At 44.0% G+C, this 25,942-nt stretch overlaps 1 protein-coding gene across 9 annotated transcripts in view; it reads right to left on the bottom strand.

Annotated features, from left to right (window-relative positions):
- The window catches only part of Wdfy4 (WDFY family member 4), a 293,488-nt gene that overhangs the window by 145,085 nt on the left and 122,461 nt on the right, over window positions 1–25,942 (bottom strand). For 8 of the 9 annotated variants that reach the window (XM_074079382.1, XM_074079385.1, XM_074079387.1 and 5 more), the window contains 10 exons: window positions 25,470–25,639; window positions 23,595–23,720; window positions 17,633–17,797; window positions 14,417–14,620; window positions 13,705–13,819; window positions 12,361–12,518; window positions 10,137–10,375; window positions 7,945–8,066; window positions 6,330–6,515; window positions 4,594–4,730 (listed from right to left, as the gene is read on the bottom strand). In XM_074079382.1, the coding sequence (XP_073935483.1) occupies window positions 4,594–4,730; window positions 6,330–6,515; window positions 7,945–8,066; window positions 10,137–10,375; window positions 12,361–12,518; window positions 13,705–13,819; window positions 14,417–14,620; window positions 17,633–17,797; window positions 23,595–23,720; window positions 25,470–25,639 (1,622 nt within the window). The remainder of the gene's footprint in view (window positions 1–4,593; window positions 4,731–6,329; window positions 6,516–7,944; window positions 8,067–10,136; window positions 10,376–12,360; window positions 12,519–13,704; window positions 13,820–14,416; window positions 14,621–17,632; window positions 17,798–23,594; window positions 23,721–25,469; window positions 25,640–25,942) is intronic. The other variant, XM_074079383.1, reaches the window with a different exon arrangement.

The following is a 25,942-nucleotide window of genomic DNA, read 5'->3' as shown; positions in this document are numbered from 1 at the left end:
TCCAATCCCTCATCTTCCCACATTCAGACATAGGAGCTACCTCCTCCACAGCCCCTTCCCACATGGCCCCCAGCATCCCAGCATCCACTTTCTGTTTGCTAATGCTTTTCTTTTCATGCCAGCAGGTGATGGCATACTTTAGTTGCAGAATAATTTTAGATGTGCAGAAGAGCTCTATAGTACAGAGCATTCCAGTCTACCTAGCCCTCCCTGGCTTCCTGTAATGTAAATCAACATCATATGTTGTCATTAGTATATCTGCCATAAATAGGAAACCAACAGTGGTCCTTGTGTCTTTTCAACTTCAACTTAAACAAGGATGTCTGAAATTTAGCAGGTAGGCAAAACCATGCTGCCTGTTGTGAAGAGGAATGGCTGGCCAGAGTGTGTACCTTGGATTTCTCCAAACAGAGCGTGGACATGGTGAAGTGGCTTCCAGAACACCCTGAGCTGGCTTTTGGTGACCTTATGGGAACCCAAATTCCCAATCTTGCTCCAACAGGCTGATACTCATGGCCTTCATCATGTTAGAAGATGGTGACTTCACACTTGGATCTCAGAAGGGATCATAATGGAGCCAGGGGATGGGGGGGGTGGGAAAGGAGGAGAAATAACATCTATCAAAAGAAATAGGATCTATCAAATCAGGCTTGCCTCAAAGTTCAGCTCGCCTGCCACGAAGAAAGCATTTTCTATTCAAAATGAAGCTAGGTGAGAGGAATTATGACTCCTACATCAGATATCTCACTCCCAGGAACAATTTATCAGTGCTACAGAGCTGTCAGCACTGACATGATAAGGAATAGCACCAAATGAATAATGCCTTCCTCCAATACCAACTCCTTTAATTACAAGCCTCTTCTTTCCAGAAGAGAGACAGAAGATTCGAAAACACCAATTTCATGCACTTGTGCCTGAATAATGTCTCCATGCTGCTTTTTCCAGATGGCGACCTCCTCACTGGAGGGACTAATGATGTGGGCATATTTAGGGGAAAACCAATAACGGAGTCTTTAACCTTCAACAACAAAAAGCGTGTTGTACAAAATGTTCCTTGGGATACATTAGAAAATATCAATTACATTGCTCACTGAGGTGTAATCAGCTGTAATAATCAAAATTAATTTTTAAAAATAATTAAACAGACCCCAGGGCAAATAGTTGATGCTCTTATCCTGTGACATCACAGTGTACACATGGACCTGAGAACTTGTGCCTTCTGGTAGTGACAAAGGCAGCTCTCAGAGATGAGTGATGGATGTCGGGTCTGAAGGCTGGTGAGTTTCATCTGAGCAGAAGAAGAGGGAGCCTCCTACTCCCTCCTTCTGGACCCTTCCATGCCTATTCTCTAAGCGCCTGCTCTGTGGCAGGTACTGTGCCCAGCCCCAGACCGAGTTACCTATGTAGAACACTGCTAAGTAAAAGTGCAGTTCATTTTTAAAATAGCAACACAGTCCCCTTTGTTTCAAAACTAATTTGTTCTTTTTAAATTTTTATTAGAATATACGCATTGTATGGGGGGAGAGAGATTCATTGTGATAATTCCAAATAGACTTATATTGTCCATTGGTTTGATCACCCCCACCATCTCTCCACCTCAACCCCCTCCCCGCCCCACTTTAAGCAACTGCAAAGGTTTCTTTGTTCTATTTCATATAAGTATATGAAGTCGATCAACCATACACCCTCACCTTAATCTCCTTCATTCACCCTCCCCCCTCCCAGAAGTACCTCCCCACTGTACCAATTTTACAGTCCTATCTTTCATTATTAATTTCTAAGTTTCTAGATGTATCCCCACTGTGAGTCTACTTTATTTTGGTCCATTCAACCCCTTCCATTACTCTTCCTTACCTCTTTACCTCCCACCCTACATTTTCAAAAGCTTTTGATACACATCATCATATCCTCCACCTTCACAGATGTTGTTTTACAATATCACTGATGCCCTATCTTTCTCCTTTCCTTTCCCTTCTTCCCTCAGTTCCATAGAGTAGTTCCACTATTACAAACACGCTCTGTATAAGAGTCTGCATATGATACTGCTTGTTTTTGTGTATATGTTTGTCTTTTGGATCCATCTTCCACATTTGAGGGAAAACATGCAGTTTTTGTGTTTCTGAACCTACTTCACATAACATGAGGTCCTCCAGTTGCATCTATTTACCTTCAAGCTACATATTGTCATCATTCCTTATGCCTGAATAAAACTCCATTATTTGTATATATACGTATATATGGATATGTGAGTGTGTGTGTGTGTGTATATATATATATATATATATATATATATATATACCACATTTAATTTATTTTTTAAAATGCTTAAGATAGTTTAAACTGTAGAAAGGACAAATAAATCAGGTTGAAGGGAAAGAAGGAGTCCAGCAGAAGGAAGAAGCCAGGGAGAAGGTGTGTGCTTTAAAGAAATCTCATGAGGTATGTGCACAAAGCTAGACCATGCGTGCCTCTCTGAGCTTCTGAATGTCCAGGCATAACCACTTGCAAAACTGCTACACTGATTTGCTAAAAGCACAGTTCTCCCTGGCACTAAAAGTTGAGAGTGATGTCCCCAAGGCTTCATGGAAGCTTAGCAGCCTCTGAGCACCTCAGTTTGGCCACGCCAGCATTTGCTCCCCTGGGACACTTGAGCATGCACCAGCCTGAGTGCCATGGTACAACAGCCCTCTTTGCCTGACCTACTGGCCTATTCATGACCTCCTCATGGGTCCCATGAGGCTCATGTTCATCTTAAATCCTCTCTCTAGCCCCACGACCCCTTGGCAATTTCCTCCACCTAAACTTCTAGCTCCTTTTTTACCACCTTCCCACCCTTTCCCTGCTGGAGCTTTCCTCACTTCAAGCAGCACCCCAACATTGAGTTGGCTTATTGTCCATCTCCATTCCCTAGAAAACAGCTCCAGAAAAGCAGATGATAGGTCAGTTTTGTTCTCTGCTGTAACCTTCAAGCTTAGACCAAGGCATGAAGCAGGCACTTAACAAATATCTGTTGAATGGCTTCTGGTAGTGACAAAGGCAGCTCTCAGAGATGAGTGATAGATGTAGGGTCTGAAGGTTGGTGAGAATACTGTATTCAAAAAACCAGTGTTACTGGGTGTGGTGGTGCATGCCTGTAATTTTAGCATTCGGGAGGCTGAGGCAGGGGGATTACAAGTTCTAGGCCAGCCTGGGCTACCTGGCAAGTTCAAAGTCAGCCCAGGTCACATAGTGAGACTGAGTCTCAACAGATAGGAAAAAGGAAAAAAAAAAAAAAGCAGTATCCTTTAGGGTACAACCTGAATAAAAGTTGGGTGTCTCCTCAGTTTGAAGCACCGGGTGGCTGCTGACCCAGTCAAGCTCGGTTCTGATCTCCCTTCCAAGCTGGGCTCTTTTTCCACACACTCTGATTCTCAAAGCTTCGCAAGAATAAAGTTCCTCCCCCAGCTGCTCAGGCAGTTACTCCTCTCTTCTCCCCATCAGCCACTGGCCACCACAGACGAGATTCTAAGCAGATGGATCTGGGGCCATTTCATGTTTCAAAGTTGATGTGCCTGCCAGCTGTCTGCTCTGCTTCCCTGGGGAGCCCGTTTCCCCTTCCCAAAGTGATTTATCCCATTGTGAGGATAAGGAGCTATAGACTTAGGAGAGTTAAGGAATTTGCCCAAGGTCTCCTGACCCCAAGTCTATGGCCTTTAGCAACCACAGTCACCTCTGAAGGTAAGTCCGTGAGTCCAGCATTAGACTATGAGACAGTGTTTACCAAAACAGCTTCAGCAATATTTCCAGGCCCACAGGTTCTTGTGGAACTTTGCCCTTCCCCATCAAGAGTGGAGTTCAGTTCTTTTGCCTTGGACTCGGGCAGAACTTCATCCCTGTCTCTACCACATGACATATGAACCTAGGTCAAAAGACCTAGTAACTTCTGCTTGGTGAGATATTTAATAGTTCCAGATAAAGTCTCAAACAAAAGCCGGCAACCACCAGATATGTGAGTAACTGAAATTTTGATGATCCCATCTAAGGCCCCAGGCATAGTGGAGCAAAGACCCCACACACACCCTCTTATGGTGCTACAAATTCCTAACAATGGTGTTCATGATCACAAAAAGTCATTGCCTGGTGCCACTGAGTTTTAGGATTGGTTTGTTATGCAACTTAGAAAAACCCCAAGTACTCTAACCCACACAGTCAAAAGGACCCACCACCATGGGTATCCGAAATGGAGCCAACATGGACAGTCAGGCTTCTGTTCTCCTGTGCTGGGCTCACAGACTCAAGACCCCCCAAGCAGTGGGCTAGTGGCCTCTGAATACACATAACTGCAGAAGAGATGGAAGCAATGATCAGCTTGGTTTTTAATTCCATAAAGAACACCTGCTCCTGGTACAAAAGGGAAGCCCAGATTGACTTCTCAAGTTAAAGCTTGTCTAAGATCTGGCTCCCCTATGCATAGACTCAACTGGGAAGCCACACATATTTTTGGACACTCAGAAGAACACAGAATTAGATCAAGTGCAGTGATAGCGGACAGTGACTCATGGGTTTTGAAGCAGGTGCCTGAGACACCTGTAAAGACAAGGAATCTGGACTCACCTCTGCCTTGCACTCAGGATCCTTGGCCTGCCGCCCAGGCATCAGTCTCATGGCTGAGGACAGGCTCCCACTCCATGAAGCAACTTTGCTGTGGTGTGTGACACTTGAGCGACTGGCCAGTGATTTCTTCTCAGATGCTAGGGATAGGGAAGCAAAGTATGTCAGAGGTAAAGTTGAAAGGCAAGAACACACTGTTTCCATGGCTGACTTGGCTGTCAAAGGACCAGCTGGGGCACAAGTTCAGCATGCCTGCACTTTTCCCTTTTTCCAAAAAGGGAAAGTGCCTGGGCTATAGGCTCATACTGCCATCTTATCACCCCTTCATTAACAAACATAGGATGGGCTTTGGGGTCACCAGACCTGGCTTGAACTCTTCACTTCATGGCTTATTGATTTGTAGTGAGCTACTGGAGAAGTTAGCTAAAGTTGCTGAGGCTCAAGGTTCTTATCTTGTAAAATAACAATAATAGCATCTCAACTCACCGGAATGTGATGAAAATTACATATGATTATGTGTTTAAGGGACCTAGAATGTAGAAACAGTTTAATAGATAGCCATTGGCCAAAGAGCACTTACTTAACTATATTTGCATGGCATGAGCACGTATGTTCTCTTTTATCCTACTCTTCCCTGAAATAGAATCTGATATCTAGACTTCAAGGTGTAGGTACATGCACATAGGTATTTCTATGCCTTGAATGTGTTTTCTCCAAAATATTGGAACCTAATCCCCACTGTGGTAGTACTAAGAGGCAGGATCTTTTGGGAAGTGGTTAAGTCATGAGGGCAGAACCCTTGTGAATGAATTATAAAAGGGCTGAAGGAAACTGAATCAGGCCCCTTTTTCTCTTCCATCCCTTCGACCAGGTAAAGACACAGAGTTCCAAGCCTGTAAAGGATTCAGCAACAAGGCCCACATTGAAAGCAGACAGAGCCCTCACCAGACAGTGAATTTGTCAGTACCTTGATCTTGGACTTCCCAGTCTCCTGAATTGTCAGCAAATAAATTTCTATTATTAATAAGTGATCTAGTCTGCGGTATTCTCCTCAAGCAGCACAAATGGACTAAGAAAGATATGTGCATACATATTTGTCAGGACCAAGTAGGAAAGCCCATTAGGTTTTATACCTCTGGACAGTCTAGAACAACATACATGGAAAGAAATAACTCTTAAATCACTGTGGATTTTGTTTTGCTTACAGACTTAAAACAGGATATTAGCTAAAATTTGAGAGCAGTGACCTTCTCAAAAACAAAATTAAAACCTCATTGCTATAGCTGCCTTGACTAACATGAAGGTAAAAATGTTGAGACCTGATCACATGAATAGTTTGGGGATGAAGATGTTCATCTTATGAAGTGACAGGACATAAGGAATTGGAGGCCACTGCATAATTAGGTGCAAAGTTTCAAGGCCAGTAGGTGAACATCACAGTAGAACCTAAAGCTCAAGTTTCCAAGTCCATGCCAGAGCCCTGACCCAATGGCCCATCCCTCCAACAGGCTCCTAGAATCTGCTGCTTGGTTGGCACTTTTGGCCTTCCCTTTACCTAACATGCATGAGTCTTTGTGAGGAAAGACCCATGATGTTTCAATGATGTAAATCACACCCACAAAAGGGATGAGACAGAGGGTCTGTGTAGAAAAGGCTCTAGGCCCCTAGTGGAACCTTGGGGGACTCTGACTTGATGACACCCAGGAGCTCCCATTTGCTGGAGCTGAGTGGACAGAGACCTAAGTAATGCTGCCAGGCTTTGAGCATCGTCTCTTCCCAGAGTGGGGTGACCTCTTCAATCTTCACTTCTTTCTCTCCAGGTTTCACAGAGAGATCGATCTTGAAGGTATCCTCCAGTGTCTGCCGCCTCTGTGCCACCAGCTGCTGCCAGAGAGTCCGCACCGTTTTCTGAATGTTGTGCTGAACTAGCAGACAGAGAGAGCGCAGCATAATCAGGATCACCTCACTTGTCCCAGAGAGGGCTAGCAGATGGCATATCATGACTGCTTTTACCTACATGGTTCACTTAATGTCTTGAACATGACCCAGCTCTGCAAGCTCCAGTCAGAAGTAATCAATACTTAGAGCCACAGACTGACAATCCTATCAACACCCATGCAAGCTGAACTTTCCCCACCTCCAACTACCCACCACCAAGTTATTCTGCCTCACATGCCTAGGGCTGGAAAATGTGATTGAAGAGATCAGGGAGCCTCATTTTCCCACCCACCACACCCAATTCTGTTGGATACCAGAGAGATAACTTAAATGAGCCCTTATAAGTCAAACATTCCCTACCAGCTCCTAAACACCCTAAACAGCTCCTTCTAACCTTCTCTTACATTTTTGCATCTCTGGGAAATGGACCCCAAATACAAGACTGTGCGCAGGGGCTCAGGACTTGGTCCAGTCTTCTCTTCTAGCACTGGATCGTGCTTTCCCACCCCTACCTCCATGCCTGGGATTTTCTCAGATCTGGGCAGATCCACCAAGCCAGCTCTGCTCACTGAACCCAAATCTATAGTCCCCTAAACTGTACCTTAATTTCCTCTGATCTTGAACCACTAGGTCCCTCTCTGATGCTAGCCCTCTAGAGTCTGTTTTGTTACCCTAGAGGGGTGGACAATTCCCAGTCCAGCTCTACCAGCCATGTCCCACATTGTGTATGTTCATGCTGTAACAGACACCATGTCAGTATAAACTTCAAAGTTCCAACAATTTTAAGCAATGGCTTTGGGCCCCTATCTGACCAGAACACAGATTCACTTGAGTCTGACATCTCATATCACAAAGTATCCTGAGGTAAGTGGCAGTCTGCTAACTTAAGTGGCTAAGAAGGTCTACTTCAGCTTCTTGGATCAAGAAGGAGAATGCAGGCTCTCAAACACAATCCCTTTATAAAAGTCTTATAGGAAGTAATGAGTTTATTTACTCCCTTCCCATCTTCTAGAGAACAAAACTGAGAGGTAACCAAGTGATGGCATGAACCAGGTGAGATGGCACTTAATCTACAGTGAAGTGTGAAGTGCCCAAGGATTTCAGTAAGTGGGCCAAGCTTCTAGATTAACCAAATCCCACAGACCCTCTTCTCCATCCATCCATCCCTTTCCATTTCATTTCTAATATACAGAGATCATTCCAGTATTCTTTTCTTCCAGGTTAACTTGCTGTACTACTTACTATTCCACTCTGGGATTTCCTAGAAAATTTCAAAATAGTATTTGCTTTCTTAACTTGAGAAAGAAAAATAAACTAAAGAATGCAGCAAACCTACTGGTATGACTACCCATCCACATCCACCAATGCAAGAAAAACAAAAAAGCACAGCAAAAAGTAAAATAAAATAAACTGTACCATCACTCAAACTTGGGAGGTCTTCCTCTTTTTTTTCTTTCACTTCTTCATTTGAGGCAAGAAAGACTTGATGATAAGGAGTCATTCTAGGCTTGGGTTCTAATCCAAATCCCTCTGGATAACTAGAAGACAAGAGAATTTTCATTATAAACTCAAATTCCCTTGGCTCCATTCCATGGTTCTTTATTACAAATAGCCATCCCTCAAACGCAACACATATCAATAAGGAAAAACGTGTAATCAAGTTAAAGCAAACACACTAAAACAACTTCCACAGCAGATACAGCATAATGGTTTTTCTGAGTATTCTAAAAACAACTTCTCTTTATGTGAAGTCCTATCTTGTGAAATCCTGTTCATACTCCATCAGGCCCCCTGAGCCTACTCTCTCCTGGTTCCTTGTCATCAAAACTGGTAATTTCTTTGAGGCATTCATAAAGCATTGAACTCTGCTTTTGTTTGGCACTTACTTCATCTCATGAGGCCAGAGTGGGTCTCATGGGTGTGTGACCTGTGCAACTGCATAGGGTCCTATACTTCAAAGGGCCCCATGCTTGGACTCTGCTGCTGCCATCTTGAAATTCTTAATAATTTTTTAATATGAGCCACACATTTTAATTTTGGCAGGGTTCTCACACATGATGTAGCCAGTTCTAAGTGGGAACACAGTAGTTTATATATTAGGATCCCTAGGAAGTGAAACTACATGCTCTGCTGCATCCCAATCATGTTAGTGTCCATGTGACCTCTTTCAGGGGCCCCTCTTGGCCTCCTGAGCAGAATAAATACTCAGGAAATGTTTATAAATTGAACTTAAAATGACAATCATAAAAATGAAAAAAATGCCAACACAAAAGAGTGCCAACCCATTTTTGAAATTTCCAGAATAGTCACTTTTTGATGTTGGAAGCCATTTTGCTGCACAGAAAACTGAGGGGGCTGCCATTTCAAGCATATAAATCCAAATAGCATTTTGTTCTTCTTACTTGTACTTTCAATACAGATAGGGCCTAATGAATTCTTGAAATTCAGAAAAGTAACGATCCCCAAATTTAGCCACACACTGAAAAATTGGTTCATTTGGACAAATTAAAAGACAGGTGCCCTCACCACCCCAGTGCTATTTTCAAGAGAGTGTTAGAGGAGCTCCGTTTCATGCTTTGCAATGTTCAATCGTCACATCCACAGGGATTGGGGGATTTTCAAATGACCAAACCTACACTTCATATTGGGGAAAGGATGATCAAGAAAAAGGACAAGAGCAAAGTGCACACCCATGGCTCTCTTGATAAGAGATAATGCCTGCTTCGCAGAGAGCAGGATGCTGCAAGGTTAGTGCCACATGAAGCAGGCTGAGCATCCCTGAACTAAAAGTCTGAATTCAAGATGCTCCAGAATGTCATACTTTTGAGCACTGACATGATGCCACACATGGAAAGTTCTACCCCAATCTCTTGTGATGGTCCCAGTCAAACACAGCTGCATCAAAAGGTCTGTACAGAATTACCTTTAGGCTGCGTGTACAAGGTATATATGAGACAAATGAATTTTTGCATTTAGTTCCAAGTCTTATCCCCAATATATTTCACTATATATATGAACAGACTCTAAATCTGAAACACTTCTGCAACCAAGCATTTTGGATAGGGGATACTCAACCTGTGTATGCACACTACCTGCCATGTAGAGGGCGACAGAGATATCTAACACATTTTTCAAACTTCGGACTTTGAGAAATGGTTTTTCTATTAGTATGTCTTGGTGTTTATGGATATCATATTACAGAGTGTGTAAGTGTGTTCCTACAATGAAAATTACTCCTGGCTTGTAGGATACAATATATTATCTAATTTTTTCCATACTAAGACTACATTTATCAAATGTCAGTTTTTGAAACCTGGCTGTATTAAAAAAAAAAATCAATGTGCACACAGAATGTTGGTGTTTTTGCCTCAAAAATTAAATCGATGAAATATAACTTAAAATTGTGGAAATAGGGTAAATTGTTATTTCGTGATGATTCTAGTTGCTCAGTCATGTGGATAGGATGGGGATGACTTAGTATATTATCCAACATTGACCAGATAATCTCAAGTTTCCCCCATTAATAGTGACCTCAGTCAAGTGTCTTTCTACATCTTGTTTTTCTGCACTGACCACTGGCAGGAAAGAAGCATGCCAGCAGCTCTTACCTTCTCGAATTGAGCAGCAAAAGACAATGCATGATACACAGGAGGAAGCTGATGTTGGAATTGTATGTGGCAAAGACAATGTCCCAGTGCTCCTGTAGAAAGCCCAGGATGCTGAAAAGGCCAAAGCATTCAGACAGGGACTGCTGGGGCTTGGAGAGGCAATAAAGAATGACTTTATTTAAGCTGCTGTATAAAGCGCTGATGACAGCATCTCTTTGAGAAGAGGTGTTCTCGATGACCTGCATCATAACAATAAGACATACACACTTGTGAAGACTTTGTAATGTTACGACTTACTAAGTATGCCACAAAAATGATACAATCGAGTGACATGGTCTGAAATTCAAATAGGACTAGTTTCCTTTACCTTTGAACGTCTATTGATCATTGAGAATGATAAGAATTCAGAATTTGGGTGAAAATTTGTGTAAAAAATAAAAAGCCAAAAGCATACTATGGTCATATTATGGAAAATAGATTTGGTGACCAGAGAATTCTGAAACACTGGTAACATGGGTGACATTCGGTGTATGAAAATATGTAATATCTAATCTAAAAATTAAGTGCATCATAATTAATCATTACCATGTATAAAGTGGTTACAACATTCCCAGTATTATGCTAAATAGTGTTTGCATTGATCTGCATAAATTTAAATATATTCCTTCATTTCAATGTCATGACATCATGAGTAGACGCTAAGGTCACTCCACTTGGGGGTAAGAAGCTAGGGATCAGAGGCTAGGTGGTCAGCCAGGGGAAAAACCACTAGTCATACCTATTCTTACCATGTCACCCAGAGGATATGGGGGCCCAGTGGATTTTAGTTCATGAGCAAATTAGAGGGCAAAGCAGATGGTCTTGATTTGTAGCCTTAACACTGATCACTCCACACATCTGGATTCAGTGAACATAATCCAGAGCACACACAGTCTGATAGAATTTTTCACTGTGTCAGAAAGGTTATTGTTACAGATTGCTTCCTTAGAATGATATCCATGGTGCAGGTGTTTTTCCTTCACATAGTTCATTTTGATTTCAGCCTGTTGAGATTTGGGGTTCATGTCTTTGTCATCCTTTCTAGCTGCTCTGACAGTCTGCACCTCTCAAGCTGAAGTTGAGGCCTGCAGGTGTCCCAGGCAGTGGATGGGAGAATAGGACAATGAGTGTGAGGACAACTGAGAGTCTGGGCCTGGTACCCCTGAAGTCCTGAAGGCCTGACAGCCCCAGGAGGCACCCTTCTTTGCTGTCAGCTCTGAGTATTTCTTTGACCACTAGGAGCTCTTCTCATTCTCAATACTGTTTCCCAAGAATCTGATTTCAATCCTCTCAGAGCTGACAATAAATAGTTCTTTGTCTTAGAGTCACTCCTGAAGAAACCTCCCTTTTGGAAGGCAATGTCTGGACTTGGGTATCACCTAGACCGGTGGTTACCCCAGGAATGATACCCAGGCTCAGCTCTGAATATGCAGGTAGTGATTCATCTCATGGCAAGAGAAAGTCATTCCCAAAAATCAAGGACACCCATGGGTGGGACAGCTTACAACACAATGAGCTCCTCTTTATAGGGAGGGTTCAAGCAAAAAGTGCCCAACTTCTCATCAGCAAAGAGCTCCAGAATGCAATGGGAAGCAAGGATCTCAAAAAGTCTCCATAACTCTCGAATTTTGGGTTGTGTAATTCTGTGTGAGTGTGAACACATGTGCACATGTACACACTCTACATCTAAGGATGGATCTATAGGCAGGAATTGTGTAGATCTACTTACCTGGAAAAAAGAACACAGGCAAGAATTAGGTAAAAATAGAGTCCTGCCTGCCTCAATTTCAGAAAAGCACAAAGATAACAGATAGAAGTAGATGTTGAGGAAGAAAATTAAACGAGTCTATTGGAGAAAAAGACTTCTTTGGTTTTTCTTTGCTGATAAGGAATAACAATAATTAAGATTAAACCAGCAATCCCCAAAAAACTGTGGAGGGCACAGGGAGAGGATGCACGTGCAGGAGCTAAGGTTCCCAGTCATGAGAAAAATCTCAGGGGGATGGAGGAACAGCCCTACCAGGAGGCCAGTGGTCACCAGGCATTACCTGGGCCTTGAAGGACCTCTCCCTTTCTCTCCTATCTCAGATTCTGTTTTAAGCAAAGAGTGGCAGATTCAGCTGGAACAAGGGCAGCGTCCAGGAACATGTCAAGAAGCTTCCCCGCCCATCAACAAGATTCTTACCACCATGATGTGCTCTGTGATGAAGAGAAGGATGTGTCTGGGATCTGCTGAGAACATCCCGTTGTACAGCTTCTCCACCAGCTTCTGGGTGAAGCCGGAGATGTTTGCAAGGGAAGGAACAGCAGCACCTTCTGCATTTGGCTGAGGCTCTTTACTACCTGGGTGGAATGAGGAGACAGAATAACATGAGAGTTTAAATGAGTTTCTCTTCCAGTCCCTTGTAACCATGTCTTGTTCACCTGTGTATCCCATTGCTCCAAAAATAGAGTCTTTGGTAGGTGCCCAATGAACACACATTTTTTTTCAAAGCAAATTGATCTTGAATAATCTGGTCAGTAATATAAACCAAGTGATAAGAAACCAAGCAAGAGAAACTTTTCTTCCAGTGGTTTTTTGAAACAAGCATGGGGAGCCTTCAATGCCTGAGGCAAATGAAAACACATTGTGGTGATCCAAGACCCTGCTGTCATTATGGGCAAAGTATACAGCTGGAATGTCAAGTGTCCATCCATGCTGAACCAACATGACAGCCATGGTGCTTGGACCAGCATGCAGTGATCTCAGCTAATCCCTGAAACACACATACCCCCATTAACCATGACTGTCATCCTCACCCAAAGGCCAGGCCATTGCCTCAGATCACACTGCTGTCCAGTGACAGAGCCAGGATGAGAACTGGGATTGTTCTGCCTTCACTCTTCACTGCTTCTTATTCTACTATCAGGTATTCCATGAGAAAAACCAAATGTCAGGGCTACACATCTTGTGGCAAAGAAAAGCCCCCAAAATAAGTCATGTCATCAGGGACTCCTGTGGCTCAGAATCCACAGGAAGGGCTTTTGGTCAATCTTGTGGGGGAAAGTACAGCTGCCCTGGAGCTATGCTTTTTCAATGAAGCCTCAATCTCAAATTCTTGGGGGGAATGGCAGCATCTTCATCCAGGCTCACTTGTTCAAGAAACATTTGCTGAGCACACAGTCTGCACCCAGCATAGGTGCAGAGCTTCAGACGCTGAGCAAGAAATGTTAAATTTCAGCTATTCTGACTCCCCATGTTTCTACCGAAGTTATGTGAGAGCCAATTTCAACCCAGAGGATACAAGGATGTCCTGTCTCAGAGTGACACAAAGGTACAGGGGTGTCATGGAAAGTAGAAAGTATCACATCCTCTCCCTGGGCATCCAAGCCCAGGTCAATGAGCTCCTTCTGCTGATCTGCAAAGGGACTGACCCCATAGAAGGATTGTGCCTTATGGGTGGGGTCAGCAGCTGGTGGCCACAGTGCCTTTCCTACTCAGCTCAGCAGCCTGATGTCAGGAATGGGACGGACCAAGGCATCCACTCACCTCTGAGGATCGGCACACTGCCTCCATTCATTGTGTGGAATATTTCCATGATGGAAAGCAAGACCTCAGACTGGAAGTCTCGCCTCTGCTGGTTGGTGGCATTATCTGGAAAAGCCTGGAAGCACAGCACTGGAGTGAGACAACGACCACACAGCAATCTGTCCCCTCAGTGCTCAACACCCTTTGCCTGGTGGGTACTAAGAGTATGGACTACTGACCACCCATGACTGCCCTTCTCTGATGACCAAACTGCTTCACTCAGATGGTGACACCCACTTCCCACGATGGAGAGGCAAATGGGAGCAGCCCATAGGCAATGGTTACTTAGCAGATGCCTCCAGATGAGACCAACGGTGGAATGTGATAGCACATCAGTGCCCCTTTCAAACCAGTCTCCAGCTAAAATCACCCCTGGGCTTCTCCCCTTGTACTCTGCTTCCTTCCTCCTTGTCCTAAGAGCACTCCCTCCAATCAATCACTTCTGCAAAGCCCTTGCCTCTGGCTGGGCTTCTAGATCACTGTCCTTGCTCATCTGCCACTCTGCCAGGGCTTGTGGTTTACAGACCCCATCCACATCACTATGGCATTAGGAGGCAGTCTCTATCACCAGCCTTCTACTGTCCTTAGATATGGGTGCACCCTGCCCTTATGAACCCATCCTTTCCCTGGTCACTCCCACTGCACACTACCACTAACACCCCATCCTACCCACCTCTAAGAGCACCTCCATGGGTAGCCACTGCTTGGGGCTGGGGGCTCCAAGCAGGAGCTCCCTCAAGAGGATTTGTGTGAACTCTTTCAGCTGTTTCCTGGTGGAATGTGACTTGGCAGGAGCCTGGAGACCCTCTGAGGGGCTGTCACCTTCAGCAGCAGCGTCAGAACTGCTGGTGTTCCAGGCAGGCTCGGCCACGACCTCCTCAAAGACAAGAGACACCATGTGCGGTTAGCCTTGCCTGGAAGCCCTTCCCCCATCTGCTTCTGCACAGGCACAGGCAGCAGTACCATTGTACCCATCAGCATGAGTGGAAATTGTGGCTCTAAAGAGGTCTGAGATTGGCCAGGGGCCCAACTGCTTGAAAGCGGACTACAAGGGTCTGAGAACCTGAGATAGGACAGTGTTAGGCAAAGAGGCTGAGCCACCAAATCACAGAGGCCAGCATTGAAGTCCAGAATGTGTCAAGAATAAGTCACTTCACTCCAAGCCAGCTGCCCATCAGTCAATGCAACTAGAAACAATTTCACACAGGATTAGTGGGCATGGAATGAGAGAATAATGGATGTGGCAATGCCTGGCACATGGATGGATGATCAGAGGAAGCTGGCTCCCACCTTGTGGTGTCATTCTTGCCTTTTCTCTGGCCCAGGCTCTGCTGATGCTAAAAGACAGTACCCAGGGTGAGAAAGATGGAGAAATAGAGCTACAGAGTCCTTTCAACATATCTCTAAGTGCTTTGGCACTCACTTGCTCATTTGAGATATGGGAAATGCTGGGAGACAAAGGAGACAGGGGTCATTGCCCAGGACAGTCCATGAGGACAAGGTGATGATAGGAGGCCGAATGACACACCCAAGGACACACGGCCAGGCCTCCTGGCTCCTGGTCCATGAACTGTTCATGGGCATTCATCTGTTGGCACCTCCCTTTGCTCATTCATAAAATTAATGCAGCCATTCTTAATTAAGCCATAAAATGAATTTAATGGCACCTAGGGAGGTGGTGACTGCATTAATTAGCTCCGTGCGGCCTCAACTGGAAAGATGCCATATAAATTCAAAGCAAATCGAAGACTTTTGGCCGCCAGCCTCCTGTGTGAGGCGGGTCTGTCACATTTTCTGTGCAACAAAGGCCTGGCAGCTGACTTGGAGCCGAGATGAGGAAAGGAGGTATGTGAGGAGCAACTCGGACTAGAACCAGAACCCCGAAGATGGGGCCTGGCTGGCCCACTAGAGCACTCACTGGCTGAAGAGGTAACTTTGGGCCAGGTGCTCCCCCAGACAGTGACTGGTGACTGTGGGAGGAAGAGCCCTGGGTCAGTGTTTTCAGCTGGAACCGCAATTCAGCAGATGTCAATTCTGGCCCTGGGGTGCAGTCCCTGAGCGCTGGGGTTGCAAAGTCAGGCCATGGACTCTAAGGCTCTGACTCCTACAGGGGGACTGCTGAGCAGAGGGCAAGGGATGACCTAGAGGAGGGCTGCTGAGCAGAGGGCAAGGGATGACCTAGAGGAGGGCCCTTCTCCTTACCTGGCTGGTGCCACCTGCAGTAGCCAGCCTTCCTTTGTTCTTCACTGGCTTTTCTATTGACTTACTTGTTTTAATCCATCAGAATATTTTGTAATCACATTATATTTTTTGTAAATCTCCAAGTCTTTTTATTAACACTTAGTCTTTTTATTAACACTGATTACAGTCATTCCTTCATATAAATGGGGAATTGGTTCCAGGACCCCCCTCAGATGCCAAATTCCTCAGATGCCCAAATCCCTTATGGAAAAGGGCATAGCATTTGGATAGACTCATCCCTATACTTTAAATAATCTTTACTTTACTTATTACAACTAATACAATGCAAATGCTATGTAAATGTTTGTTACGCTGAATGGTTTAGGGAAAAATAATGAGAAACAAGTCTGTACATGTTCAGTACAGACAAAAATATTTTTAAATATTTTCTTTCAAGGTTAATTGAATTCCCAGAAGTGGAACCCAGGAATACAGAGGGCTGACTGTATGCTTAAATTTTATTTGGCTATTTAATTTTATCTTAAACTGGCCATAAAGGAAAGGACACAGGCTTTGGGGTGAAAGACTGAAGCTGAAATCTTGGTTCTGTCATCTGTTAATTCTGTCATCTGTTAATGGCATAGCTCATTCTCACAAGCATTCTGTAAGATGGGTCTTATGACCTCTACTAAGCCCCAAGGATACTAAGCACCTCTGACACTCAGAGTCTCAGTTTCCTCTTGCCAACACCACCTTCCTTGGGTGCTGTTAGGGTTAAATTAAGCACTGGGCTTGGGAGTTGGTGCACCAAGAGATGGATGTTGTCACCATAGGTGTACCTCTGGAAAAGGTTAGCTATGACAGCTTTTGGTCATTTAGCAAATGAGTATGAAGTAGCCACTGGACACCCAGCCCTACATTACCATGGCTGGCTGTTCTAATACATTCCTCTAGCTACTACTAATAGACTTGCAAACAGACATCACCAGTTCCCGCTCCCTTTCTGGGTCTAGCACCTGACCTTCTGTGCCTTTTCTCATCACTCAGCTCCCTGTCACTTTTAACCTACCCGAGTCCCCCACAGTTCTGACAAAACCACCCCTTAACCTGCTGGGATGACCTCTCAGTCTCAAACTCACACATTTTTCCAAAGCCCTTTCTCCACCCTCCCCCCACCATGCAAGACCCAAGACCCTGTTCTCAAGGTTCAAGTGGGTCTTCCCGTCCTCCCTCTCTTGGCTCGTCTGGCTCTGAGCTGACAACCTCAATGGGAAGGAGGCCCAAGTCATGCCCTGAGGAGCCTGCAGAGAGTCAGGGTGCTGAGAACAAAAAGCCAAGCAGGACACAACAGTACGGCCCCTCCCTGTCTGGTGCAGAGACAATAGGCTTCCTGGACAGATATCTATTGCTTCAAGTTACCAGTACATGGGTTTCCATATAAATTCTGACTTGATATACCATCAGATTTCTCATTACTGAGATGCCTAAAAACTCAACAGAATTATCAAGTCTCAGAGCTGAAAATGACCTTGAGGTGCATCTCATCCAAGAAAAAGAAAATTCTCCAAGCTGTTTATTCAGTGTTCCAGCCAAGTTGCTTAAAGTGTGTCTTAACTTTGGGAAATGAGAATGAATTTGGCCCTTCACCTGTGAAGGATAATGACACTAATGCCTGCTCTTCCTGGAGCAGGAAGGCAGCCTGTCCTACCTTTTGTGTTCCTAGGGGGAAAGTGACAATGGCCAAAGTCTGGAGAAGGTCAGGAGCCCGCCACACTGGATCCTGAGGATAGGAGCGGTACACCAGGCCAAGGAACTGCATCACGCTGCTGGGGAACATCTGCTCCCAGGTGCCATCTTCTGAACCTGCCAAGGGCTGAGGACACATTTCATGAGACACCATGATGGCAACAGGGCTGAGGCTGCCTGAGAGAGCCAGAGGAACTGAAATCTATGGGGAAGACCTCCTTCCAGAGACTCAGAACAAGATGTTATTGTGAGTCACTTAGACTGCAGGTAAGCACTGGTATTGGTTATCAAAAGGGAAGGTTTAGCATGTGTGGACACTGTTCTAAGGGTTTTGCACACATTCCTCTCCTCATCTCACAACTCTCCTCAGTAGGTTCATGTTTACCCCTATTTTGCAGATGGGACTCAGAGACCCAGAGAGGATCTGTTGCTTGCCAAAGGCCACTTAGTGGGTAAGGGTGAGAGCCAGAATGGAGCCTCAGAGATCTGACTTTAAAGTCTACTGTCTCCCCTACACAGTCCTGTCATCAGAGGTAAATAAATATAGCCCTCCCATTGCAGAGTAGATGTTTCCAGCTATAGACTCCACCCTGGCCCATACTTGGGCACATCTTGTCTGAGGTTGGTGGGGTTCAATGAACCCCTTCCCTGCCAGCCAGGGGTCTAGAATGAATCATGGCATACTAAGCTGGTCCCCAGTACCCTGTCTGGGCATTGGTTTATCCTGCACTGTTACCTCTTTCCCCCTGGTCTAGACCACATAGCTGAGCCTCCACCCAACATCCCAACTTCACCATACTGTCCTTCTGGAGCCCAGCTCCTTTAAGCAACCACTCTGTCCAGAGACCAACTTCAAACCTGAACCAGGGCACCCAGCTGCTGTCTGAGGTCCTGTTATCCTGAATGGACACCTGGAACTTGAAACTAACAAGCCTTAACCTCAGGGTCATTCCCCACATAGCCACACCAACATGCAAAGTGACACACAGTCCACTCCTACAGACACATAGGTGGACATCAGTCCCTTCCTTTGAGAGGCTGATTGCTCAGCCCTGGGACTCCCATGCACAGTTTCCCCACCGGCCTGCCCCTCAGTCCTGGCCTGGTGTGCTCCTGTTAGAATGTATTGTTTGCCAAGTAGCTCCTGAGGGCCTGCCCTGTGCCTCACACTGGGAACTCGAATGTAATTGTAGAGAGCAAGATAGGACACATGGGGAACAGGAATCACATCACCAGGATTCAGTGAGGGTTTGGGATGAGCTGGAGTAGGCAGGCTAAGAGAAACTGGTGCTAGAGACACCTGCACCTGGGTCTTCCTCCAGGCTCTTCTGGTCCAACATTAGATTTGCAGGTGAGTATGAGAGAGAACTCAAGAGTTTCTCTGGAAAAGGTTAGATCAAAAAGAATTAACCTAGAAGGTAACACCCACACACAGGAAATCAATGTGAGTCAATGCCCTGTATAGCTATCCTTATCTCAACCAGCAAAAACCCTTGTTCCTTCCTATTATTGCTTATACTCTCTCTACAACAAAATTAGAAATAAAGGCAAAATAGTTTCTGCTGGGTATTGAGGGGGGGGAGAGGGAGGGGGCGGAGTGGGTGGTAAGGGAGGGGGTGGGGGCAGTGGGGAGAAATGAACCAATCCTTGTATGCACATATGAATAATAAAAGAAAAATGAAAAAAAAAAAAAAGAGTTTCTCTGACATTAGTCCTCCTGCATGGAATCCCGCCTGTACTGCTTACTAACAGAATGGCTTTGGACCAGCTCCTTAATCCCCCTATACCTTGGATTATCCAACAAGGATCATGCTTGACCTATTTTAGAAGGTTGCTGTAAGGATTAAATGAGACATTTTAGTGAAGTGGCTTTCTTTTAGTGACAAGCACGGGGTAAATGCAGAAGCAGCTAGAAGATGAGGCCACGTAGAGATGGCTCGGACTTTTGGAAGAGGAATTGGATTTGATCTGCCAATCAACAAAGATCCGTGAAGGTCAAGGCATGGCCATGACCTAGAATGTGACAGGAGCACTGGCACTTGTGCCTCCATTGTGCCTGGAGGCTCTTTGAATTAACCTTCACAGCTTCCGTGTCCACCTCTCCAAGGTAGAGACAATATTGTCTCTTCTGAAGGATGGTCACATGCAGCAGAATAGCTAAGATAAAAAAAAAGAAAACCTGACAATGCAGAACATAGCAAGAATGTGACGCATGCAGAGCCCTCCTAGAATAACAGCTAGTGAAAGGGAAAACTGGTTCTTCACTGTGGAGAACCATTATCCACTAAAGTAAGTCACATGAGAGCTTCTGAGCCGTAATTTCACTCCTAGGTAGAAAGAAGTACATATGCCTGCCAAAAAGTAGATCCATAACAACTTTACTCCTGGTGTTTCCAAATTGAAATGACACAGATTGCATAAACACACTGTGATTAATTAATCACAAGAAAGTACTACTCAACAGAGAAAAGATGAACGACTGATAAACACAACTACATGAGTAAATCTCAGATCACAAATGAGTGAAAAAAGCCAGACACAAAAATATACATACTGTGTGATTCCATTCGTATTAAGTTCAAGAACAAAAAGCCTAATCAATGGTTACCACTGGGTAAGAGTGCAATATCAAACAAAGCTTTTCCAACAAAAACAATCATAAAAATAAACCTCTTTGAGAAAAATGGAGTTATTCCTACAATTCAATTTCTGGCCTATTTCTCTTATCCTTCTAGTGTTTGCCTTTTATAGTTAGGTATTTGCCTACTTTTATTTGGAAACAATGCTTTCACAATAGGTATCTTCATTGTACTAAATCTATCACTGACTGGCTTTGTTGTGTGTGTGTGTGTGTGTGTGTAAAATAAGAATCAAAGAGATCTTTAAAACTGCAATCACGGAAGTTCTAGAAAACAACAAAAAGTGAAGATTTCTTATAAAATGATGCATGATTATCTTCTTTAAAGAGAAAAGTAGAAAGTGAAAAAAATCGCCTGACAACCCTCACCCGTTACAAGGGAAGAGGGCAAATATAAAAATTTTAGAAACTGACAAACATGATCAGGATACTGATTAATATACTCACAATCTGGTTCCTTAAATCAATCCACAGCCTTCAGCTCCTAAATAATAGGAGAGGTAAAGAGAGAGCATGAACCCCCCCCCCCCAAATTAAGGGGGAAATAATCTCACAGAAAATTGAATTAGAGGAGACCTACTAGAGTTTGGTTCTGGAGTGTTCCCACCAAGGGCCCATGTGTCAAAGACTTGGTGTCACTGTGATGCTATTGGAAAGTGATAGAAATTTTAAGAGGTGTGGCCTAGTGCGAGGTCTCAGATCATGAGGGCCTGCCCCTGAAGGGAACAATAGGACTTCTGCCTCTTCCTCGCTTCTGCATCCCGGCTGTGAAGCCGGGACTTTTGCTCTCTGCTGTGCTTCCATGATCTGCTAGCACAGGCCCAAAGCAACCAGCTAACCAATCACAGACTGGAATCCCTAAAACTGAGAGCCAGCATCAACTTTCAGTCTTTACAGGTTGATTATCTCAGGTAACGGATAGCTGACTAGCACAATATTATTTGTGCAAATTGAATAAATGGGAAATTATTTTTAAATATCAATTAACTAAACTGGGTCAAGAGGAGACCCAAAAAACAAGTCAAAACTCATGGAATAAACTTGAGCCCAGGGAGTTTCACAGAAACCGTTTAAATAATACAAGAATTACGGATTTAACATCTACTTGAATATAAAGAGACCAGTCTTTTATATAAAATTAGCATAATACCAATATTAAACCTCAGGAGAATACAAGAAAAAGAAATTTGAAGCTTAATATCATTTATAAACATGCACCCAAAATCACAAATAAATATTTACAAGCAGAAAAAGGAAACACCAAAAAACAAGGACAGAGTGACTGAATGGGATCTTCACAGGAATGCAAAGAAATCTATTGATAAGCTTCATCCTAGGTAACTGATCAAAAGAAAAAGCATATTATCAGCTAATTGCATGCTATAAATCTACTTAATACAAATGAAAAAAATTCCTGATTTCAAAAAAGACAAAAAGTATGACCCAAACACTTTCAACATAACCACAATACACACATAGTGTGTGTGTGTGAGGGGAAGAAATTGGTAACAGATATAAAAAACACTAAATATACAGGAAAATAGTGTTACTAAACATATAAAAATGATTTCAACCTCAGTAATAGTAAATGCAAAAGAACTCAACTATGAAACCCAGCCCATGTTGCTGAGGCTGTGAGAACAGGGCTGAGAACTTCTGTATAAGATATTGGGGTGTATATTAGATGGTGGGATGGGTATTAGGTGATGTCACCTGCAATCTTTCTGAGAAGTACATCCAAAAGAAAATACATGAAATGGTCTTTGACACACTATCCCACACCGCAGAATTTACACTAAGGAAGTCATCAAACTAAAAAAGCAGAGATATTTGTTCAAGAAAACTCAGATTTTTTTATAATTATGAACACCTTGAAAAACAATATAAATTTCTACTACAAATGTAAATGGTTCTTATGTTTTTCCACTTTATTAACATGGAAATATGTCCACAAAATGCTGAAGAAGAGAAATCAAAGGGAGTTTTTTGGTCTCATCATCTATAAGTGAATGGTGTGATTGTCAAGAGGCATCTGGAGGAGATGCCACTCAAGTCCCATGGGTCATACCTGGTGGGTGTATGCCAGGTGATTTTACCTTATTTTTTATTTAAATGCTAAAGAAGATAATCATGCATTATTCTACAGAAGTGACAATCAGTCCTCCAATTGCCCTTGGTTTCTACAGAATAGTTTAATTTTCCAGCCTCTCGAGCAAGTTCACCTTGACCTTACTCAGCATTAGTTACTCCTGTCCACAGGCCACACGGCCTTCACCCACACTTGCTTTCATGTCTAAAATAAACCTGTCACCCACCTCTAGTGGACCCTGAAGGTCAAAACCAAAGATTTCCCACTCCAGAAGTCTTTCTGTGTCATGTCCATAGCTGGTGGCCACACAGCTTCTCTAAAACAGGTCTCTCCCTCACAGGCAACTCTTAGGCAAGGTCACCTGTCCTGGATGAAGTAAGATCCCTGGAAGGAAATGCCTCTCTTCATCCTCAGAAATGTCCCCTTTACTAAAGGCAGTAAATCACCCAGTGAATAAAAACAAAAATAAGGATCTCCTGGTGAGAATGCATAAAGGTCCTGGGGAAACTTTAGGATGCATTTTCATTGAAAACCTAGGTCACCCCTAGGACCTACTTCACCTGCTTCTTTTGGATCTGCTAGGGTTTGAACGTGACGCCTAAAAGTTCATGTGCTGGAAGCTTAATCCCCAAATTCATGCATTAATGATATTTGAAGGTAGGGCCTTTGGCAGGTAGTTAGGGTTAGGTTAGGGTCATGAAGGTGGGGTCCCCATGATGTCACTAGTGACTTTTTTATAAAAAACATTATTGTTGTACTGGGGGTACATTGTGACATTTACTAGAATTCTTCCAATATATCATAGTTGAATTCACTCCCTCCATCGTTCTCCTTTATCTCCCTTTCCCCCATTCCTACAACAGTTTCAACTCATTAGGATCTTTATAAGAAAAGGAAAAGAGACCTATGTTGGCACACTTGCTTTGTCTCATCATGTGAGGCCTTCTCCATGCTACGATGGAGCACAAAGGCCTCACCACGTACAGAGTGTAGGAGCCATGCTCTCAAACTTTCCAGCCTCTACAAATGTGAGCTAAATAAACCTCTATTCTTCATAAATTGCATGATTTAGGCACTTTATTATAGCAATGGAAAATGGGCTAATACTGAGCTGCTGCTGGGAAAAGTCAAGGTGACCTTCTAAACTCTCCTTCCCATCAGAACCTTCTGATGGGACACATAGAGAACGAGTCTCACCTGGCTCATGGTGGACTTCAACATTTCGAGGAGCAGCAGGACACCTTCTGTGCACAACCCAGCCCGGAGGACTTCTTGCTGGTGGTGCATCTGCAGGAGCCACTGAAGCATGGCATCCAGACTATCCTGAAGGAGGAGGCAGAGGTTGTCAGGAGACCTGAGGCTGCCCACTAAAGGTACCTGCTTTGCCAAAAGTGTACTGTGTTTCCCAGAAGACCCCAGTGAGAAAAGCAAAGCAGCACAGTTGCAGCCTACGTGGAAAACTCCAGTCCACCAGTGGTGTATAAGGGAAACACACCTCTGAGAGCATGCTGGAGAACCCTAGCAACTTACAGCAAGTCTGAGCTGGGTATGGGGCCCTGGGTTCCAGCCTCAGCACCCAAAAAAAAAATGTTAAATGAATATAATTTTGGTAAAAATTTACTTCTTTTGATCTGACCTCACAGGTACTCAATGTCTTAATCAAGTTTAATGAAGTTGATAAGTGAGATTAGTTAAGACATAGGAAGAATTCCAAGCTTGAGGGGAAGTGCAGGCTAGAGGAAAGAGCACTGAGTATGGAATCAGGAGGCCTGACTTTGCCCTTTTAATAACTCAAGCAAGCTATTCAGCCTTTGGCAGTTCAGTTCCTTCTCTATGAAATGAAAAAAATCACATTATCTACCCCACGGGATTATTTAAGTCTCAAGCAAAACAAAATAGGAAAGCATCTACTACAGGTCTTGATATTTAGCAGATGTTTGCTCCCTGCAAGACAGAGAGAAATAAAAAATTCAGGTCCCAATGAACTTAGCATAGTATATTCAGAACATTATTTTGAGGGATGATCTACAATGCTATTGGTATATAGTAAGATTCAGATCTGTGAAATATAAGGATATGCAAGAGAGGTGAATGTCTTTGCTTTCTCTACAAAACCACATCCTTTCTCCATTTCAATTCAGCTTAGTGTAACCTAACTCAATGGAGACCAAGAAATGAATTCCAAGTCTGTTATTTGTCAGGTTCCCCAGGCGCATAGGTACAAGTACCGGTGTCACAGGATAAAGGTACACCAAGGAGGACGTGTCTAGAATTCTACACAAGAAGCAGCACTAAGGCTGAGTACTGCCACGAGGCAGGTGTCAGCAGGGAAAGGAATCTGTCAGGGCATAGAGCACAAAGCATCTGGTCTTCTCAGGGAGGTGAATCTTTGGGGTGACAGCATGAGGGGCAGATGACTGGAGCCAAGTTGGAAAGACAAGTCAGGTACCTAAACATGAGGAATCTCGATGGTGGCTATGGCTCTGAACCTTGTCTTGAAGGAATAAAAACCAATGACTTGGTGTAAGTGAGAGATTGTGGATGGTAGGTGGCACATACAGTGAGCATGGTCTCATCTTTGCAGAATTTTGGACAAGGCAAAATGGGGCAGCAGTTGTCAAGGGGCATCCCCTGGTTTTAACTGGGACATAATTCAACATACTTATGGTCCAAAAGTAAAGCGTTAGTAGAAAAGGAGAAAGTGAAAAGACAAAAGAAAGGATGCATACAGGTAAGTCACCTTTCCAAGGTGACAAGGAGAATCATAGCCTGAGTAGGTGGTGTGCTGAAGCAAGGTCACTCCATTATCCTGTAATTTTAAAATGAGACTGATCTAAATCAGACTGGCTGGGATGTATGGCAGACAGCTGAGGCAAGGAAGTCATGATGCTGAGAGGAGGAAATGTGAAAGTTAGCCAAGGGGTGCAGGACCAGGAAGGAAGGAAGGAAGTCAGACAGTCCCAGATGGAAGAAGTGGAGGGAGGCAAGCAGCAAGTCTTAGGGAACTGCCGAATCTTTTGGAATCAGAAAACCAAGTGTATTCTCAATCCTAGGGGTGCTCCAAGAACCTACTTTGGGTCCGTGCTTCAGTTCTGTAAGTGGCATCTGTAGGAAGAAGGCAGACACGATGAGGTAGACTTCTGGAATGTGAACATGGTGGGCCAGAAAGTCATTCAAGACACGGAACCCAGGAAGCAGGCAGGGGCTCTGGTCAGGCACAGTAGGGTGGCTCTTCAGGTTGTCTATTGATCAGGAGGAAAAGGCACAAAATTGAGGTGAGAATGAACACATCTGATCGAGTTGGTAGTGGACACATGAGCAAATCCCCTGCCACCCACCCATAGGATAGAAACACTGGGTAGAACCAGATGTTACACAGAGGAGAGAACAAGAAAGTAAAAACCTGCTCGACAATAATTCCCTTCCTGCCCCTGACATGCTCCTTCATTCATTTATTCATTCATCCATCAAAAGCACATACTGAAAGCTAACGGTGTAGGAAGCAACTAGGCAACTTTGCATTAGGCAACAGAGATGTCCTGCTT

The sequence above is a fragment of the Castor canadensis genome, chromosome 7 (assembly GCF_047511655.1).
Source record: "Castor canadensis chromosome 7, mCasCan1.hap1v2, whole genome shotgun sequence".
NCBI classification, from domain to species: domain Eukaryota; kingdom Metazoa; phylum Chordata; class Mammalia; order Rodentia; family Castoridae; genus Castor; species Castor canadensis.
The sequence above is the reverse complement of the archived record's forward strand: the minus strand, read 5'-3'. Positions and strand labels throughout refer to the sequence as shown.